Source organism: Neofelis nebulosa, chromosome 4, assembly GCF_028018385.1.
Source record: "Neofelis nebulosa isolate mNeoNeb1 chromosome 4, mNeoNeb1.pri, whole genome shotgun sequence".
NCBI classification, from domain to species: domain Eukaryota; kingdom Metazoa; phylum Chordata; class Mammalia; order Carnivora; family Felidae; genus Neofelis; species Neofelis nebulosa.
The window spans coordinates 167,747,593-167,763,813 of record NC_080785.1 but is presented as its reverse complement, the minus strand read 5'-3'; the positions used below and the strand labels follow the sequence as shown (position 1 = coordinate 167,763,813).

General features: G+C 60.4%; 1 protein-coding gene and 1 long non-coding RNA gene across 2 annotated transcripts; one reads left to right on the top strand and one right to left on the bottom strand.

Annotated features, from left to right (window-relative positions):
- Positions 1–853: 853 nt before the first annotated feature.
- TLE5 (TLE family member 5, transcriptional modulator) lies at positions 854–9,473 on the bottom strand. The gene is made up of 7 exons (XM_058728393.1): positions 9,007–9,473; positions 7,767–7,864; positions 5,536–5,599; positions 4,177–4,221; positions 3,512–3,574; positions 2,090–2,164; positions 854–2,007 (listed from the first exon to the last, which is right to left on the bottom strand). The coding sequence occupies exons 1-7, from the start codon at positions 9,031–9,033 to the stop codon at positions 1,786–1,788; spliced, it is 594 nt and encodes a 197-aa protein (XP_058584376.1). The 5' UTR covers positions 9,034–9,473; the 3' UTR covers positions 854–1,785.
- Positions 9,474–9,532: 59 nt separating this feature from the next.
- Positions 9,533–14,645, top strand: LOC131510822 (uncharacterized). Its single transcript, XR_009261208.1, has 2 exons — positions 9,533–9,926; positions 13,750–14,645. It is a non-coding gene; the product is annotated as an uncharacterized LOC131510822 (long non-coding RNA).
- Positions 14,646–16,221: the final 1,576 nt, after the last annotated feature.

Genomic DNA, 16,221 nt, shown 5'->3' with positions numbered 1-16,221 from the left:
CCGAGTTTGGGTTTTTAACCCGAGGATAAACGTTAGGCGGGGAGTGACCCCATCACACTGGCGTTTTTAGAGGTGCTCTGGCTGCAGTGGGTGCAGGGGTGCCTGGGTGGCTCGGCCCCTGTCCCCACTCCTCTGTCTCCTCTTTGCTCAGGGACATGAGCCATTTCTTGTGCGGTAAGCAGTCCGCCTTCCCCTCTGCCTTTGGTCCCCCATGGGAACCCACTGGATGGGGGGCAGGTGAGAATTTCTTGGACTTGAAAAGTCCCTGGGTGCCCAGGTCCCTGAGGGTGGGAATTCTACGCCCCAGCCCTCCTTGGCTGCCCCGCCTTCTCCCCACATCCTGGGTGGGCAGCCTGAGGGCCTCTTGGCCCAAGCGCGAGATGCACTCTGGGAACCTCCTTTCCTTCTGGCTCCCCCAGGTGGTCCCGCTCAGGGGGTGGCTCGAGGACCTTCAAGAGGTCCTGGCCCGGTCACGTTCAGCTGGGGGTCTGTGTTCTCAGCTCTGGAAAAAGGGTCTTCGCGTGGGCAGTGGCAATTGATCCCGCAGTCTGGAAATCTGTCTCTAAGGGAAAAGAATGCCACTTAGGAGCCCTGTGGCCTGGTGATCAGAAACCAGCTCCATTAAGCCTCCAGCACCGGGGCGTGGCTGTGTGACTTAGATCCTCCAGCTGACCCTCTCTGGTCTATGCACCAAGTTCTGCAGACAGACTTACACGGACAAGCCGGACTCACCCGGGACTCTCGCTATCCCGTCCCCCATAAGGAGGGAGCTCAGACGTGAGGGAACCCCCTCCTCCCCTGGGAAGGGGGGCACCGCGGCAGCCCGCAACACAGAGGCAGGAACAAGGCGACCAACCTTCTCACATCTTTATTTGAAAGGCACAGCTAAGCCCACCCTCGACACAGCATTGTCACTTCTCCGCAGCGATCAGACGACTGAGCACAACAAAAGCTGACAGTCTAAAAGGCTATATACAGACACAGGTGTGGGTGTTGCTTGTTTTTTTTTTTTTTTAAACATTTTTCTGTCTTTTTTTTTTTTCCCCCGTAATATCCCTTTTCTTAAAAGACAAGCTAGTATACTGGAAAAAGGAAAAAAATAAAATAAAAACCAAGACAACTTGAGTACCCTCATCTTTATTCGGGAAGGGGAGAAAGGGAATTCTGGGACGCCCGCTCCCCCTCCCCCTGCTCCTGGCTAAGCTCACTCTCCCCGCCCCCTCTCCTGCGGGGCGAGGGGAGAGGACAGGTGGGCGTGGGCTCCGGAACGGGCAGAGGAGGTGAGGGAGGGGGGAGGGGGGAGGACGGGAGGGGGGGGGTGTGCCCAGGGCAGGAAGGGGCAGCTAGCGTGGTGTCTGCATGCAGTGCCGGGGTGAGAGGCTGGGGGGCGCGCCCTGAGGGGCCCTGCGGGGCGGACGTCAGGTGCGCATGTGCGGACGGGGAAGTGCAGGGGTGCGGGGCTTCTGGAGGCTTTGCTCTCCTCTGACCTGGCTTCCCGTTTGTGCCTCCAGGCCTCAGCTTGCCTCCGGTGTGGAATGAGCATGAGCAAGGTATTCACCCACTCAGGCTGCAGGGGTGGGGGGTGGAGGAGGAGGAGGGAGGCCGGGGGTGTGAGCGAAGCTAGGGGCGGCACACAGGCAGGGCTAGGGCCCCAGCAGGCGGCTACCATAAATACTACCGAGTTCAGCCAATCCCGAGCTACACTGTGTCTTGCGCTAAACGTTCCTCTCTCTTCCGTTGTCTGTCTCCCCTCTGTCCCCCCACCCTCCCCATCCCGGCCGCCCACTAATCCGACTTCTCGCCGTCATCCTCCTGGTGGGTGTCCCCGTCGTGCCCGTTCTTGTCTTCCTTGGAGAGGTGGGCCTGGGAGCCCAGCGCGGACAGCGAGAGGAGGCCGGTGCCCGCGCTGACGGCCGGCAGCGAAGGCGGCTGCAGCCCCACCGGCAGCGGGGTCAGAGGCAGGGCCAGGGCCTGCAGCTGGGACAGCTGATGGGCTTGGAGCTGCTGCTGCAGGGCAGAAGGAGGGGAGCATTAGCTGCCGGGCCCACCTGCCCTCCCACCTGCCCGCCCACCCGAGACCCAGACGTACTCGGATGATGGAGTTCAGCTCAGGAGCCGTGACCTGCTTAGCTCTCTCGATGGCTCCCAAGACCTGCTGTTGGTGCTGGAAAGGGGAATGGGGGGCAGAGAGGAGCCAGGTGCTGCACCCTGATCTCAGGTGGGGCTCTGGGGCACAGAGCCCAAGAGAAGCCACTCTCCCATCCAGGCTATCAGCGCCATGCACCGTCCCCCCCAACCCCCATGGCTTTCGACCCCACCAGAAAACCCCTCTCCATCCCCTTCTGTTTACCAAGCCTCAGCCAGTGCCAAACATACTTAAGAAAACAACATTGGGTGAGTCTGAGAGACACCCTGGATCTGCCACCTACAAAAAATAGATGTACAGTGCACAACGTGGCCAACTGTACAGGCAAGTCTTGATCCTAAGATCTTGCACATTGCAGTCGAACATCTAACCCAAGCTCCTCTCCTTCCATAGCTGTCGAACATCTGCTAATCCAAGCCCCTCTCCTTCCATAGCTGAGGAAGGCCCGGTGGATTCTGGCAGTGCTGGAGTAGGAGTCTAGGTTCAGCGCAATCCCTCCCCAGAGCAATCGGCCCCCTCCACACCCCAGCACTCCCTGAACGTCCGTGTCTTCTGCCATCAGATGCCAGAATCTGCCAACGTCTCTTTCTGCCTTGCCTACCAGGAAGCCCCCGTCATGAGAGGAAAGCACAAGTCTAGGTCTTCAAGGCCCCGAGAACCCCTTTCTCTGGGGTTTTCACAGTGTCCTTCTGGAACTGTCCCTGGGCATGCAGGTTCCCCAAGGGCCCCAAGATCGTCTGGCCTTAAAGAGGAAATGAATTATCGACAGCAAAACCTGGCAGGGCAGGAATGGCAGGGGCGGGGAATGTGGAGCGGGTCTCACACCAAGAGTCTTAAAATCTCAAAAAGCAGGAGTGAGAGCCCGGTGCCTGGTTCCCCAGGGCGCGTGCGTGTGTCCACGCGTCCACCTGTGGGTCTCTGCGTGGCTGCACGTACGTGCATCTGCGTGCACACGTGCATGTGTGTGCCTCGTGTATCTGGGCGTCGCGTCTGTGCATGTCTGCGTGCACGCCTGCGGACGTGTGCTGAGTGCCCTCCCCGTACACACACACGTTTCTGGTGTTGTGGCCTGAGGTGGCCCACGGGGCCTGGCAGACAAACCTCAGGAAGGTCCGAGGCAGAAGCAGGACAGGCGGGAACAACTCTTGGTGCAGTCTTGGGCATATCTGACATTTTCCCCAGTGAAATGACTCACTCCAGCCTGGGGATTCTTCCGCACAGGCCAGGCTGGTGTCTGGGAGGTCCAGAGAGGGGAGGTGTGTGGTCGGGGCAGCCCGAGGGCTGCAGCGGGGAGGGCCTGGGGCAAGTCGACGGTCTGTCTACTTCCTCCTTCCAGCAGCCCTTGGGGGGTGGAGGGTCACTCACCTCTTGGGAAAGGTAGGGTAGGACCTGGGCACAAATCCCATTCAGCCTCTTGACGATTTCAGCCTGGAACGCACGGAGGGTTCAGTCCAGGGCGGGCGGCGGGGGCAGGTGCAGACCAGCCCCAGGAGGCCCGCGAGGTTCTAGCTACGAGGCCAGCTCGGCCCAGGGTCAGATCAACCCCTCAAGCCTATGGGCACCCAACCAGCGGTAGAGGTGGGATCCGAGGCTGGCTCCCGGCCCTGCCGCTGACAGTGAAGACGCAGGACCAGGCTCGGGGGGCCGGGGGGCCCTGAGATGATGGCCGGCGCCTGGTAAGGAGTGGCTGCTTGTAGGGGACGGGTGGCCAGCATCATTGTTTTCATGACCCCCCCCTCAGGGCACGGATGGCCAAAGCAAGGCTGAAGGGTGAGGGGCAATTTGGGGGTCCACGGTGCGCTGGCATGTTACCCTCCCTCACTGTTGTAAAGGGGGGTCGACGGGGCAGGGGGGTGGTAGGTTGGGGGAAAGTTTCTGCCCCTCCCCCTCAGGGAGATAAACCTCCCAGGGGGCCCCAGGAAAGAGCAGACAGAGGGCTTGGAAGTAACAGTATGGAGGACAGACTTGGTGTATAGCCAAGGGGCCGGGCCCACCTGCCTGGGGGTGCTCAAGGGGGGCGGGGGGCGTACCTGCTTGTGCATCTCGATGTTCAAGCCGTAGGACATCTCGTAGTACTATTGGGGGGGGGAAGAGAGAGAGAAATGGGGGGTGGGCAAAGGATGGGGGGCTCCAGAGACGGCAGGAGGCAGCCAGATGAGAGTGTGAAGGCAGGAGAGAGGAGAGGCATGTAGGAGGCACCCAGACCCGGAGCAGGGGCCCAGGCCCCTGTGGGGGGGGCACTTGAGGGAGCTGGGAGGGGGCTTCAGGGCCCCAGCCTGGCCTGGCTCCCCTGGGTTCTGGAATAATTTTCCAGCCCCCTCTCCGGCACACAAACATTCCAGGGCTCCTAATCTTTTATCTTTATGTGTCTTGTCGGCGGGTGGCCCCAGACTCCCGGGAAGTCTGCCTTCCTGGGTATAAATAATCAGGATAAACAAAGCCTGCTGGGTCTGGCTCTGGGGTCAGGAGCCCCCCTCCTCACGTCCCAGATCTGACCCTGCCCCCTCCCCTCCCCTCAAGTCCCTCATGGCTCCCCATCATCCCTGGGGGTGGGGCAGGGGAAGCCAAGTTCATTCCCAGGACATAGCAGTTTTTCCTCTGCCCAGAAAGCTCCTACTCATTCTTCAAGACCCGAGCCGCAATGCCCCGTTCTCCGTGCAGCCTTCCTTAGGCAGCGTGCCCCTCTCTGGAACCGTCCCCCCCGGCCCCCCCCTCCCCCGCCAGCCCTGGGTCCCTCTCTCAGCCCCAGCCCCATCCCTCTGGGGCCAGGAGGGTAAGTATCTGCCTCTGCCTCCCCTGTAGCCTGGGAGAGCCGGGCTCTGGGCTGGACCAGCGCAGGGGTTTTTGATGTAGAAATTGCCACCTGGTGGGTGTGGATCCCGGCAAGTGATTCTGGCAGCGTACACAGGCAGGGTCTCAGATGTCAGGCAAAGAATGCAGTGTCACCCCCTCCCTCCCTGGGACCTCAAAGGATGTCAGCTTCCTGGCCACCCCCCCCCCCCCAGTCCTCCTTCTGAAGCCCGGGCCAGGAGGGGTTAAAGGCTGGGATGCCCAAACTGTGGGGGCAGGGAGGGATCCGGCTGCTCCCCCACGTCAGTTCCTGGCTTTGGCTTTCACAGCAGCCGCCTCCTCTGCTGCCAAGGACAGCCGGGGGACCTGGCAGGCCCAGGCTGCAACCCGGTGGTTTGGCACCTCGGCCACCGCCTGGGCCGGCGGCCAGGCCGGCAAGGCGGACTCAGCCAGGCCCCGGGGGCCGGCTGAATGGAGCGCAGACCCCGAATCCTCCTACATCCCGCAGGAGGCGGCCAGGGTCAGGCAGCTGCCAGGGGCGGAGGAGGGTCTGGGGTCCCCCCACCAGCCCCCCGCCCGCCCACCCGGGGCCAGCTTACCATCACGTAATGACGCTGCATCTCCGATTTTTCACTGGCCAGCTTGTCACATTCGAGCTTCAGGCTGAAACAGAACAAGGAGGGAGGGGCCAGGGGCTGGGCTGAGGTCCCCCCTACCACCGTGCAGGGGAGCCCAGAGCTTTGGTGGGGGCGGGACGACGCGCCCCTCTGTGGAGATGGGGCAGGGGGTTGGTTGCCTCGGGCTCCCGGACTGTAAACCGAGGATCAAGAAATCAGCCTGGGAGGTACGGCTGCAGAGAAAGTCCTGGGTAACCACACGGATTACAAACACCCTGACCCCAGGTCCGCCAGGGACTCAGAGAAACTTCTCCCCGTCCAGCAACTCGATGGAGTCCGTGATGTTAGCGCCGACCCTCGTGCCACGGATGACGCACTGGACGCCCAGAGAGGTTGAGTAAGTGGATCAAGGTCACACAGCCAGAAAGCTGGCTACAGAGACCACAGTCCCAGCCACTGGGGAAAACGATCCGGCCAGGGAGGAAGGAATAGAAACCACAAAAGGGCAGAGAGGGTGCAGGGCTGGCTGGCTGGCAGGGAGCTGGGCTGGACTCAGCAAGGAATCTCCAAGGGGACCGGCCAGGCCCCTCTTACAAGCCTTGATTTCACTAGGGGATTCAAGTTCCACTTTTGGGTGACAGAGGTGGTGAGCCCCTGGCCTCTTTCAGGCTGTCCCCGCAAGGATGAGCTTGGAGCATTTCTCAAAGCCCACTTGCCGCCAGCCCTAACGAGGAGGGCAGAGAAAGAGGCAGAAAGCAGACGGCCGACTCGAGCCAGGCAGACTGGACTCAAAGTTCGGCCCCGCTGCTTTGACGCCGTGTGACCCTCTACCTCTCTGGGCCTTGGTCTCTGCGTCTGTTAAGTGCCAAGCTCCCAGGGTGGGGTGGGGAGAATGAAACCGATTAAGACAAGGAAAGCTTCTAGAACAGCTCCTGTTATACAGTAAGCACCCAATAAACGCATGTCGGTCTCATGGGGCCTAGCGTCTCCCTCCACCAAACTGACTGCCTTGTACATCCAGGTTCAGACACAGGCCACAGTCTGTGACGCTAGGGGCCCCGTGAGTTTGTTTTCTCTCATTTTCTTTAAGAAAACTATTTGTTGACGCCATTAAAAAAAAAAAAAAAATCAGGCACTTCCACTGCAAACTCTGGATTTCTGGCCCTTCTTGGAGATCGGGTAAATCCCGTGTGTACCCCCAACACGGTAGGACCCCTCAGTGTATAGAGAGACACCCAGGTCCAGTGGATGGAGATCCCAAAGTTCAGAGAGGGCATCTGGATTACCTGAGGTCACACAGCACTGTGACCGTACTGTGACCTCCAGTCTATGGGACTGGACCAGGCCCAGTACTCCTGGGCTCGGGCCAGGCAGGGAGGGAAGGACCCCCTGGGGGGGTCTCATAAAAGCCAGACCTGCCAAGCCGAGCCCCTAAACTCTCCACATCAGGGGATGGAACAAAGTTCAACTGCCTGTGCCTCAGTTTCCTCATCTGTAAAATGGGCCCAGCGACAGGACACTGGGGGAAGATTAAACAAGAGGATGTAGGTTGAGTATTTACCACACGGGGAGCGTGGAAAGTACCCTCAAAAAGTGAGATTTTTGTAAATATCTCTATCTATTTCCCTTTCTTCTTGAAGAAAACCCAGGAAGCTTCTTAGATCGCTTTTGTGTGGGTAAACGGAGGTCCAGAGAGGGCCCGAGGCCCCGCTGGGATTCGTGACCAAGGACCCCCTTCTGATTCCCAGGCAAAGCCCCACACTCGGTAACACAGCCTTGAGGGCTCACATTCTTCAGCCCAGGGACTGGGTGCAAGTGTCCGTGTGCCACTTCCTTGCTGGGCAGCCCCAGAAAATCTCTTTAACTTCTCTGGGCTTAAACCTGTTGAAGTGGAAGGCCATCTCCAACTTCTTGGGAGGTCTTCTGTCCAATGGGGGTGGGGGTGGGCGTGGGGAGAGAGGCTCTGAAGCCAGGCAGGTTGCCGCGGCTCTGGGCACATAACTTTTTGTGCCTCCGTCTACTTACCTGCGAAATGGGCTGTTTTGAAGTCTAGGGGAGTTTAATACTGGAAAAGTGTTCACGACAGCGCCTACCACATGAAAGGACACTCTCTACCTACATTTTTTCAAGCCTACGTATACAGTAGGGGCCGCAACCTCCCCTCTAGGGGTGTCCATCATCCCCCCCTGCAGGGCCCCTGGCCCCCAGCTCACCTGTGATACTGAGCCTGCAGCAGCTGAAACTCATCCTTGATGCGGTCGCAGGAGTCCGAGGTGGTGAATTTGAGTTGCTGGGGTAGGTGAGAGGAGCCCTGTGGGGAGGGGGCGGCCCGGGTCAGGGCCGGGCGGGGCGGGGCGGGGCGGGGCGACCCCCGAGGCGGCGGGCGGCCGGCGGCGCAGCTGCAGCGCGCCCCCCCCCCTCCTCGCCCCACTTCCCGGGCTCGTGTTTACAGCCCCTGGCGCGGCCCCCGCCCTCGCTTCCTGCCCCCGCCTCTCCCGGGGGAAGGCGAGGGGGTGGGTGCGCCCGAGCCGCCTCCTTCCCCACCACCCCCAGGCTGTGGGGGTGCGTTTTAAGGTCCGCCCTTGGTGGGGGGCAGCGTGCGCCCTCTACCGCCCCTCCACAGCGCCGGAGGGGGGTGCACATCCGAGAGCCCCAACTGCCTCTGCGATGGGGGGAGAACGTGTCCTGGAGTGCCCCTCCCCAAGTTGGTGGGGGAGCAAGGCCTCCCCGCAAAGTCCCCTTGGGGAAGGGGCCTCTCCCAGCGCCCGATATCACCCGGCGGGGGGCCCTCCACCCCAGATTCCCAGCACCCTTCCTCCCGGCTGCGCTCTTCCGGGAGGGGTGCGCCTCGGATCTCCCCCCACTCCTAGGCCCCAAAAGCAGCCCCGGTGTTAGAGGTGCCCGGTGGGGCTCCCGGAGAGCCCCAGGCCCGAGGCCAAGGCCGCCCCAAGGCCCTGCCTGCCTGGCGGGGGGGGGGGGGGGGGGGGGGGCGGGAAGCATGCCTCAGGGGCTGGGGGAGGGGGGAATCCGGGCCGCGAGCTGGAGGGGACCGGGCCTGGGAACTGGGGGTGGAGGGGGGGGATCTGGGCTGGGAGCTGGGAGAGGACCGGGACCTACGGGAGATGGGGGGGGAGCCCGGGGGCTGGCGGCGATGGGGGCGGGGTAGTAGCGCTGGGCCGGGAGCTGTAGGGGACCCGGCCCAGGAGTTGGGGTGGGGGGGGGGGGAGGCGCCGAGCCGCGAGCCGGAGCGGAGGGGGGGGGGCGGAACGGCCCGGCTGGGAACTGGGGTGCCAGGCGCCGACCTGGGGGAGGTGCGCGCGGCCCGGACCGGAGTGGGTGGGGGTGGGGGGGGAATGGCCCGGCTGAGAACTGGGGGTTCCAGGCGCGGACCTAGGGGGATGCCGGGCCCGGACCCGGGGGTGGGGGGGCGCCGGGCCGGCGGGCCCCGCTTACCGAATGCCTGCTTTGTGGAAACATCATGTCAGTCGCGGCGGGGGGCGCGGGCTGCGCCCCGGCTGTGCGCCCCGGCTCGGGCGGCTCGGGGCGCCGGGCGGCCGCGCCTTTGTCCCGGCGCCGATCGGCAGCTCCCGGGGCCGCCGCCGCCGCCTCCCGCGCCCGGCCTCGCCCGCTTCCTGCGCCCCCTCCCCCGCGCGCCCGGCCCCGGCGCGCCCCGGGCCCCGCTTCCTGCGCGCCCGGCGCCCCTCCCCGCCCCTCCCCGCCGCCCGCCTCCCCGCACGCCCGGCCGCCGCTCCTATTGTCTAATGGCGGCGACGCCGGCAGTGGCCGCGGCCTCGGCTGCGCGGAGGCTCCGGCTCCACCTGCTGCCGCCGCCGCCGCCGCCGCCGCTGCTGCTTCCCGGGCCCCGTGCGCGCCGCCGAGGGGGGGCGCGCGCCCGGGGAGGCCTGCGGATCCCCACCCAGCCCGCCTCCCCGGCCGGCCGGCGCGGTGACCTTGGGCCCGGCGCGCCCCGCCCCGGGCCGCGGCCCCTCCCGGCGGGGTGGCCCCGGCCGCCGCCGCCGCCGCCGCCGCCGGGCCTCGGTTTCCCCATCTGGCGGAGAAAGGGCCCGGCCGCCCCCATCTAAACCGCCGGCTCTGTCATGGCGCGACCTGGACGCGTGCCAGGGACGTGCTCTGTAACCTTGGCTCACTGACTGTTTTCTCTCCGAGCCTCGGTTTCCTCTTCTGTAGAAAGGCCGCGGTGATCCCGCCGACCTCATGGGAGCCATTCCTTCGGCGCACGTTTATTGAGCGCCTACTGTGTGCCAGGCCCTGCTCCGAGACCCGGGGGTGGGGGTGGCGGGGCACGAAGTCCCGGCCCTGGTGGCGATGACATGAGACAGAGGAGCGCGCGAGCCAGAATCCCTGGCACGTCGGTAGGTGGTAAGGGCTATGGAGCAAATGAAGCGGCAGCGGGGAGGGCCAGGAAGGTGCGATTTTCAAACAGGGGAAGGTCAGAGAGGCCTCCTTAACCACAGAGAGGACCTGAAGGTGAAGGGGGGGGGGGGGGAGCCGGCAGGGATGGAGGCTGGCAGCTTACTCAAGGAGGCAGGAATAACAAGTGCAAAGGCCCTGAGGCAGCGAGCGAGCCTGGTACTGAGAAGCAGGGCAGGGAAGGAGGGCAGGGAGGCAGGGCAGGCGACTTCATGCATTCACACAGGGGCCCTGCCCTGCACTCAGAAGGGCCTGCGCTTGGGTTGGTGACCTGCTGTTGTGGCCTGGAAACTCCTCGTCGTTTTCGAACAAGGGTGTCTCGCGGTGTTGTTCTATAGTTGGGCCATGCAAATTCTGTAGCTGGTGCCAGGGGCATTCCAGATGGTGCAGGGCCTTGGAGGCTGCTGGGAGGAGTTGGGCTTTTACTCCCGGGGAGGCAGGGAGGCTGGAGCCCTGGCCCCATCAGGGCCGGCCTAGCTGGGATTTTGATAGGATCTCACTTGCTGTGGAGAACAGGCCCCAAAGAAGCTAGTGAAATAATGCCCCACTAATCCGGCAAGTGCTAAATACAGGCTCTTAATCACCACCACCACTACCAGAATCAACTCTGCAGCTCGCCTCTGGTTATTTGGTACTTTTTTGGGCCTTGGGTTTTCCCAGTCTGTAAAATGGAGGGTCAGGATCCCAGACACCTTTCCGGGGCAGATGAAAAGGCCAGACCGGTATGAGATGAAAAAGCAAAACGTAAGGCCTCTTCCTGCCCTCCCCCAAAGCCCTTCGAGATAAACAATGCTTTAAGACGGCATCTTTTAAAATAAAAATTAATGCCAAAAATATTCACGATGAGCAGAATGTCAGTGCGTTAAATAAAGACAGCATCTGATGGGGCCAGAGATGAGTTAGGAAGACGTGGGTCTCCCTAGTCCCAATGCTGTAGGAAAAAAGGAACAAATGTTTGGAAAGCTTCTTCCACATTCCCATCAGGTTCTGGAATCCGTGGACCCCACAAATGCGATCAGAGTCCCCGATGGAGGCGGCCTATAGAGTTTTCAGGCGGAGCATGATGAAAATGCAGGCCTCTTGCTGAAAAATGATTAGGAATGTAGGCATTTCAGGATGTTGGCCACAGAGCATTAAGCCGAGGGCCGGGTCCCGTGGGACAGCATGAGCCACACACCAGGCGCCCTCTCCCTTGGGAAGCCCCCTGGGGCTGAGCCTGCCCTGGGTAGGCACATCCCAGTACTCGGGCATTTGGGGACCCAACACTCCCATTTTAGCAGACCCCAGATGTGGCCGGCAGGGCCAGAGCTGGATGCAGAGACCCCAAGTCCGGTGGGGTCAGGGCTGGGCCTTCCAGCAGGTGGAGAGGCCCAGAATTGTGTCCCAGACCATGAACAAAAACCAACCAGTCCACCTGTCTATGTTTTTCACTATGTACCCGGCTCTGCTTAAAGCACTTTGACCTTAGGTATTATGACATTGGAAAGATGGGGAAATGAAGGCACCAAGAGGTTGAGGTCACCTGGTCAAAATCACCCAGCGAGACGATGGCAGGGCCAGGATGTGAAGCCAAGTACCCGGGCCTTTAACCACTGTGCAGTCACTGCCTCTCCAGGTGGGACGTGGAGGCGGGGCACGGTGGCATAGGCCGGAGGGGGCCCAGGAGGCTTGAGGAAGCAGAACCCCACATTCTGGACTGAGGGGTAGGCATTTTACCCAGAGGGCACCAGGGAGCCATGGGAAGCTTTACAGCGGGGTTTCTCAGCCAGCCTCTGCACCCTTGCCGTGCCGGCCTGGATCGTTGTCTGTGAGGGCCCCTCCTGGGCGCCCCGCGTGGTGCCAGGAGCACCCCCATCTGCCCAGTGTTGACAAGCAGAAGTGTGGGCAGTCGCTGAGTGTCCCCAGGGGCCAGATCGTCCCCAGCTGAGAAGCCCTGGAAGGCCGTGTGCTGGGTGGCCGAGTGGGGGACAGGGTGGGAGGCCGGGAGACGAGGTGGGGTGCCCATAGTAAGGCTGGAGGGGGGGGAGGAGGGGTGCCCATAGTAAGGCTGGAGGGGGGGACAGGCCCTGCGCGGAGGAGTAGCAGGTGCGGGAAAGGCAGGGAGAGTGTTCAGGACGGAACAGTCTTGACTGTCTAATTAATCTGGAGGGATTGGGGCTTCCGAGGATCTTACAATGGGGGGCATCCTCCGGTCCCACCCATCCCCGCCTCTGCACCGGCATCCTGGCGTTTCCTCTGTTCCAGGGTGGGGGGGGGGGTATCAGGGCCACATCTGGGGGGGTAGGTTGGAGCAGGGATCTATCTGTCTCATGGATCCAACCGTCTGAGACCAGCCTCTCAGCCTGCTTACAAATGAGCGCTGGGCCCCGCGGCCTCCGGGGCAGAGCCAGGCACTGGCTGGTGCATGATGGATGGGCTGCAGGGCCATTAATCACAGGCGGGGGAGGAAACAGGTGGCCACCACGGGCTCAGCCCTGGACCTCCCTCTGGTAAGGCTGGTGGAACTGGGGCCTCCGCTGCCCAGCTCCGGGTTTGAGCCCTTGGCCTGCCCTAACCTGGCTACGTGACTTGGGACAGTGTGACTTGCCTACTTTGCACCCTCACCGCCCCCCCACCCGCCCCTAAATGGAGCTGGTATTCATTCACTCCCTCAGTAAGTCTCTACTGCACCTACTGTGGGCCAGGTGGGATTCTAAGTGGAGGTTTATGGCGCTGACGGGGGGGGGGGGGGGGGAGATGGAAATCCCTCCCCTTGCAGAGCTAATAGGCTTTAAAAACTTGGCTCAAGTCCTGCGTTTCCTCTGCCCATAGCCCTCCAGAGCTCCCATGTCCCTGGGGTAAAAGCTCGAGTCCTCCCCACGACCCCCAAGGCCCTGCTCGAACCGTAGCATCCCCTACCTGCCCTGCCCTCCGCCCTCTCTCCCCCTCACTCCCTCTGCTCCAGCCACACGGGCCCCAACACACCCGGCCCGGTCCTGCCCCCGGACCTTTGCATGGGCAACTTCCTCTGCCTGGGATACTCATCCCCAAATGCCACTTTGGCTAATTCTTTCCTTTCTTTCCAGCCTTGGCTTAAAGGTCACTTTCTCAATGAGGCCTCATTGTGACTTCTCTATTTAATTCTGGCAGGGCTGGGACTAGGACAAGTGCACTTTTGAGTGAGGCACTTTCTTCAGGCATAAAATTTAAGGGGGCACCAAAAATCTCAGTCTACATGCTAAACACTATTTTCATGCAACCTTTTTTTTTTTTTATTGTGGTAAAAGATACGTAAAATTTACCACGGGAGACATTTAATCCATTCGCCACGTTGTACAATGATCACCTTTAGTTCCGGAACATTCTGTCGCTTCAAAAAAGAAGCCCTGTGCCCATCCGCAGTCACTCCCCATCCCCATGCCTCAGCCCCCTGTCCCCACGAACCCCCTTCCTGTCCGTGGATGAGACTGCTCGGGACGTTTCACACACGTGGACTCACGCCCCGTGCGGCCTCTCGTGCCTGGTTCCCTCCCTGAGCGTCGTGTGTTCAGGGTCCGTCCTCGGGGTGGCGGGTGCGGACGCCTCGCTCCTGTTGGTGGCCGAGGGACGTGTGCGTGCCCGGACGGACCACATGCTTGCATCCGTGTGTCCCCTGATGGACGGTCGGGGTGATTCCCCTTTTTGGCTCTTGTCAATCTTGCTGTTGTGCACGCTTGTGCGTGAGTCTTGGATCCCCAGAAGTGGAACTGCTGGGTCACCATGGTAATTCTATGTTTCATTTCTCAGGAGCCGCTCAACTGTTTCCCCGCGGCGCTGCCCCATGTCACGTCCCCCCCACCGCGTCCCTCCCCGCCAGCCGTGCACGAGGCTGTCGACTTCTCCACGTCTCTGCCAACACTCGCTCTTGTCCCTTTCGGAAAAAAGAGCACTCAGTAACCATTCTGGTGGGTGAAAAGCGGTGTCTCGTTGCAGTCTTGATTTGCATAAGGCGATATTTGAACAAGCCGAAATTAATGAAACAATTTCCGCGACGGGCGACATTTCGAAATTTTCCTAAGAACGGGATCCAGTCCTGCACGCGCTGCCCGCCGCACCTGTTCCCCCCGCCCCTTGCCAGTCCTGTGGCAGCGTGCCCTTGCTCCCGGGCCCCCTTCCCCAAACCGGTAACAGCTCAACGTTTTCTCCCAGCTGGAGGACTCCTCGCTGTTGGACACAGGAAGTGTGCGACGCGTTGCTTTTGTGGACTCTCTAGAATTAACCAGCGGAATGTCAGCTCCCGGAGGCAGGGGTTTTTGTCTGCCTCCTTCACTGCTGGATCCCCAGCGCCTAGAAGGGTGCCTGCCTCGCCCTAAGTGCTGGACAAATGGTGAATGGATGAATGAACAAAGCAACGAACGGATGGACGGACGGGTTGCAAGGATCCCCCCAAGACAGACCCGGAAAAGCACTTTGTACCCGCTGCTGGCACAGGCCACCTGGATTCAAGGTGCTTGGTCTGCTGGGATCCTCCGATTGGCCGGGCTTGGATCACATGACATGCGCTGGCTGGCAGGCCTTCTCCGGCCTCTTCTTTCCCACCAGGAAAAACAAACCAACGCTGAAATCAGTCTGTATTGTATCACCCTGCTTTATTATTACTTTAAGGGGCACGTATGGTGCCGGAAAGATCACGTTGAGCTATGGCCGTCTGTGTTGTCCTTCAGCCCCGTCCTATCTTATTTGCCGTGCTGTCCCAGCACGGAGCTGGGGCCTGGGGTCCGGCAAAAAGTATTTTAGGTATTTCTGGAATGAACGAATGGCGTGGTAATTATTTCCTCCATGTTGCAGGTGAGGCCGTGGAAGGCGAGGGCAGGTTCTGTCACTTACGTATCTGCCTTCTTCATCCCCAGAGCTCAGCCACTCCACAAGCATTTAGTAGGCGCCCCTGTGTGTCTGACCCCGGTCTACACCCTAGGGATAGAGTGACCCACTCAGACCCTGACCTCACACACCAGCAGGGGAGCGAGACGTGAATTAAGTAACAAACACAGATAGGCTATTAGGATCCACGAGTGACCTCACTGGGCCCAGCTTCACAAATGTACCCAGAATCAAGTGGTCCCCGAATTTGTCCCCCATTCAGGAGCCTCCTGAGGCGGCCCTGTGTCATTTGAAATGGCCGTCCCCCTCTCTGAGCCTTCTGTCTGGCCCCACCAGGCCATCCAAGCCCACCTGTCCTCCAGGCCCTGCTCCTGGTCTCAGCTGTCTCTCCGGGGAGCCTGGTTCCTTTGGAACGGGAGTGATATTTGGGATCCAAGAACAGGCTGCCAGATGTGTTCAGACTTCTGGGATTTGCTGTTCCCAGACCCTTCCAGTGAGTGAAACACACACACACACACACACACACACACACACACACACACACTAATATTCACGTGTGTGCATCTAAATCTATAATCTGTCAATCTACTGATTGACATCCATTGAGCTTATGTATTATCTATCGTGTGTTTCTGCATCATCTATCCAGCTGTCTGTCTCTCCTGTTATCTATGATCTATTGGTCGTCTGTCTCTCAGCTGTATATCTGTCTTACCTCTCAGCTGTCTCTCTTGGGCACTGTGAGTCCCCCTGACCCCTCCGATCCCATTCCGGCACCTCAGGATTTATTCCTTCCCTCTTCCCATAGTTTGTCTCCTTCTCCAGCAGGGGAACCAGGTTCAGGGGAAGAGTTTTGTTTTGTTTTGTTTTCTTGCCTGGCTCAGGGGGCGAGTTTTCCCCCAGGTTCAGGGGGAGAGTTTTGAAGACAGAGATGAGGTGGTGTCCCTCCCTGGGAAAGAGCCTCCCTGGATTTCCTAACACATTAAATTTTTTTTTTTTAAGTTTACTTAAACTTAAAAAGAGAGAGAGAGAGAGAGTGAAAGCATAAGTGGGGAAGGAGCAGAGAAAGGGCAGAGAGACAGAATCTCAAGCAGGCTCATCGTCAGCACAGAGCCCGACGCGGGGCTCGAACCCACAAACCGCGAGATCATGACCTGAGCCCAAGCCCAAGTCCATGACCTGGACCCAGCCCAGTCCAAATGCGCCACCCAGGCGCCCCTCCCTAATACCCTTATTACTTCTATTTTCTTTGTACAAAATAACTAGGATTTTATTGTGAGATTCCCATAGGTGGAAAACGAAATTGAATATTTATGCCGTCCCTTTCATTGTACTATGTATTTCAATTGCCTGTTTAGTGAAAAATAAAGAAACCTATAACTTTTGGCTTAAATTTGT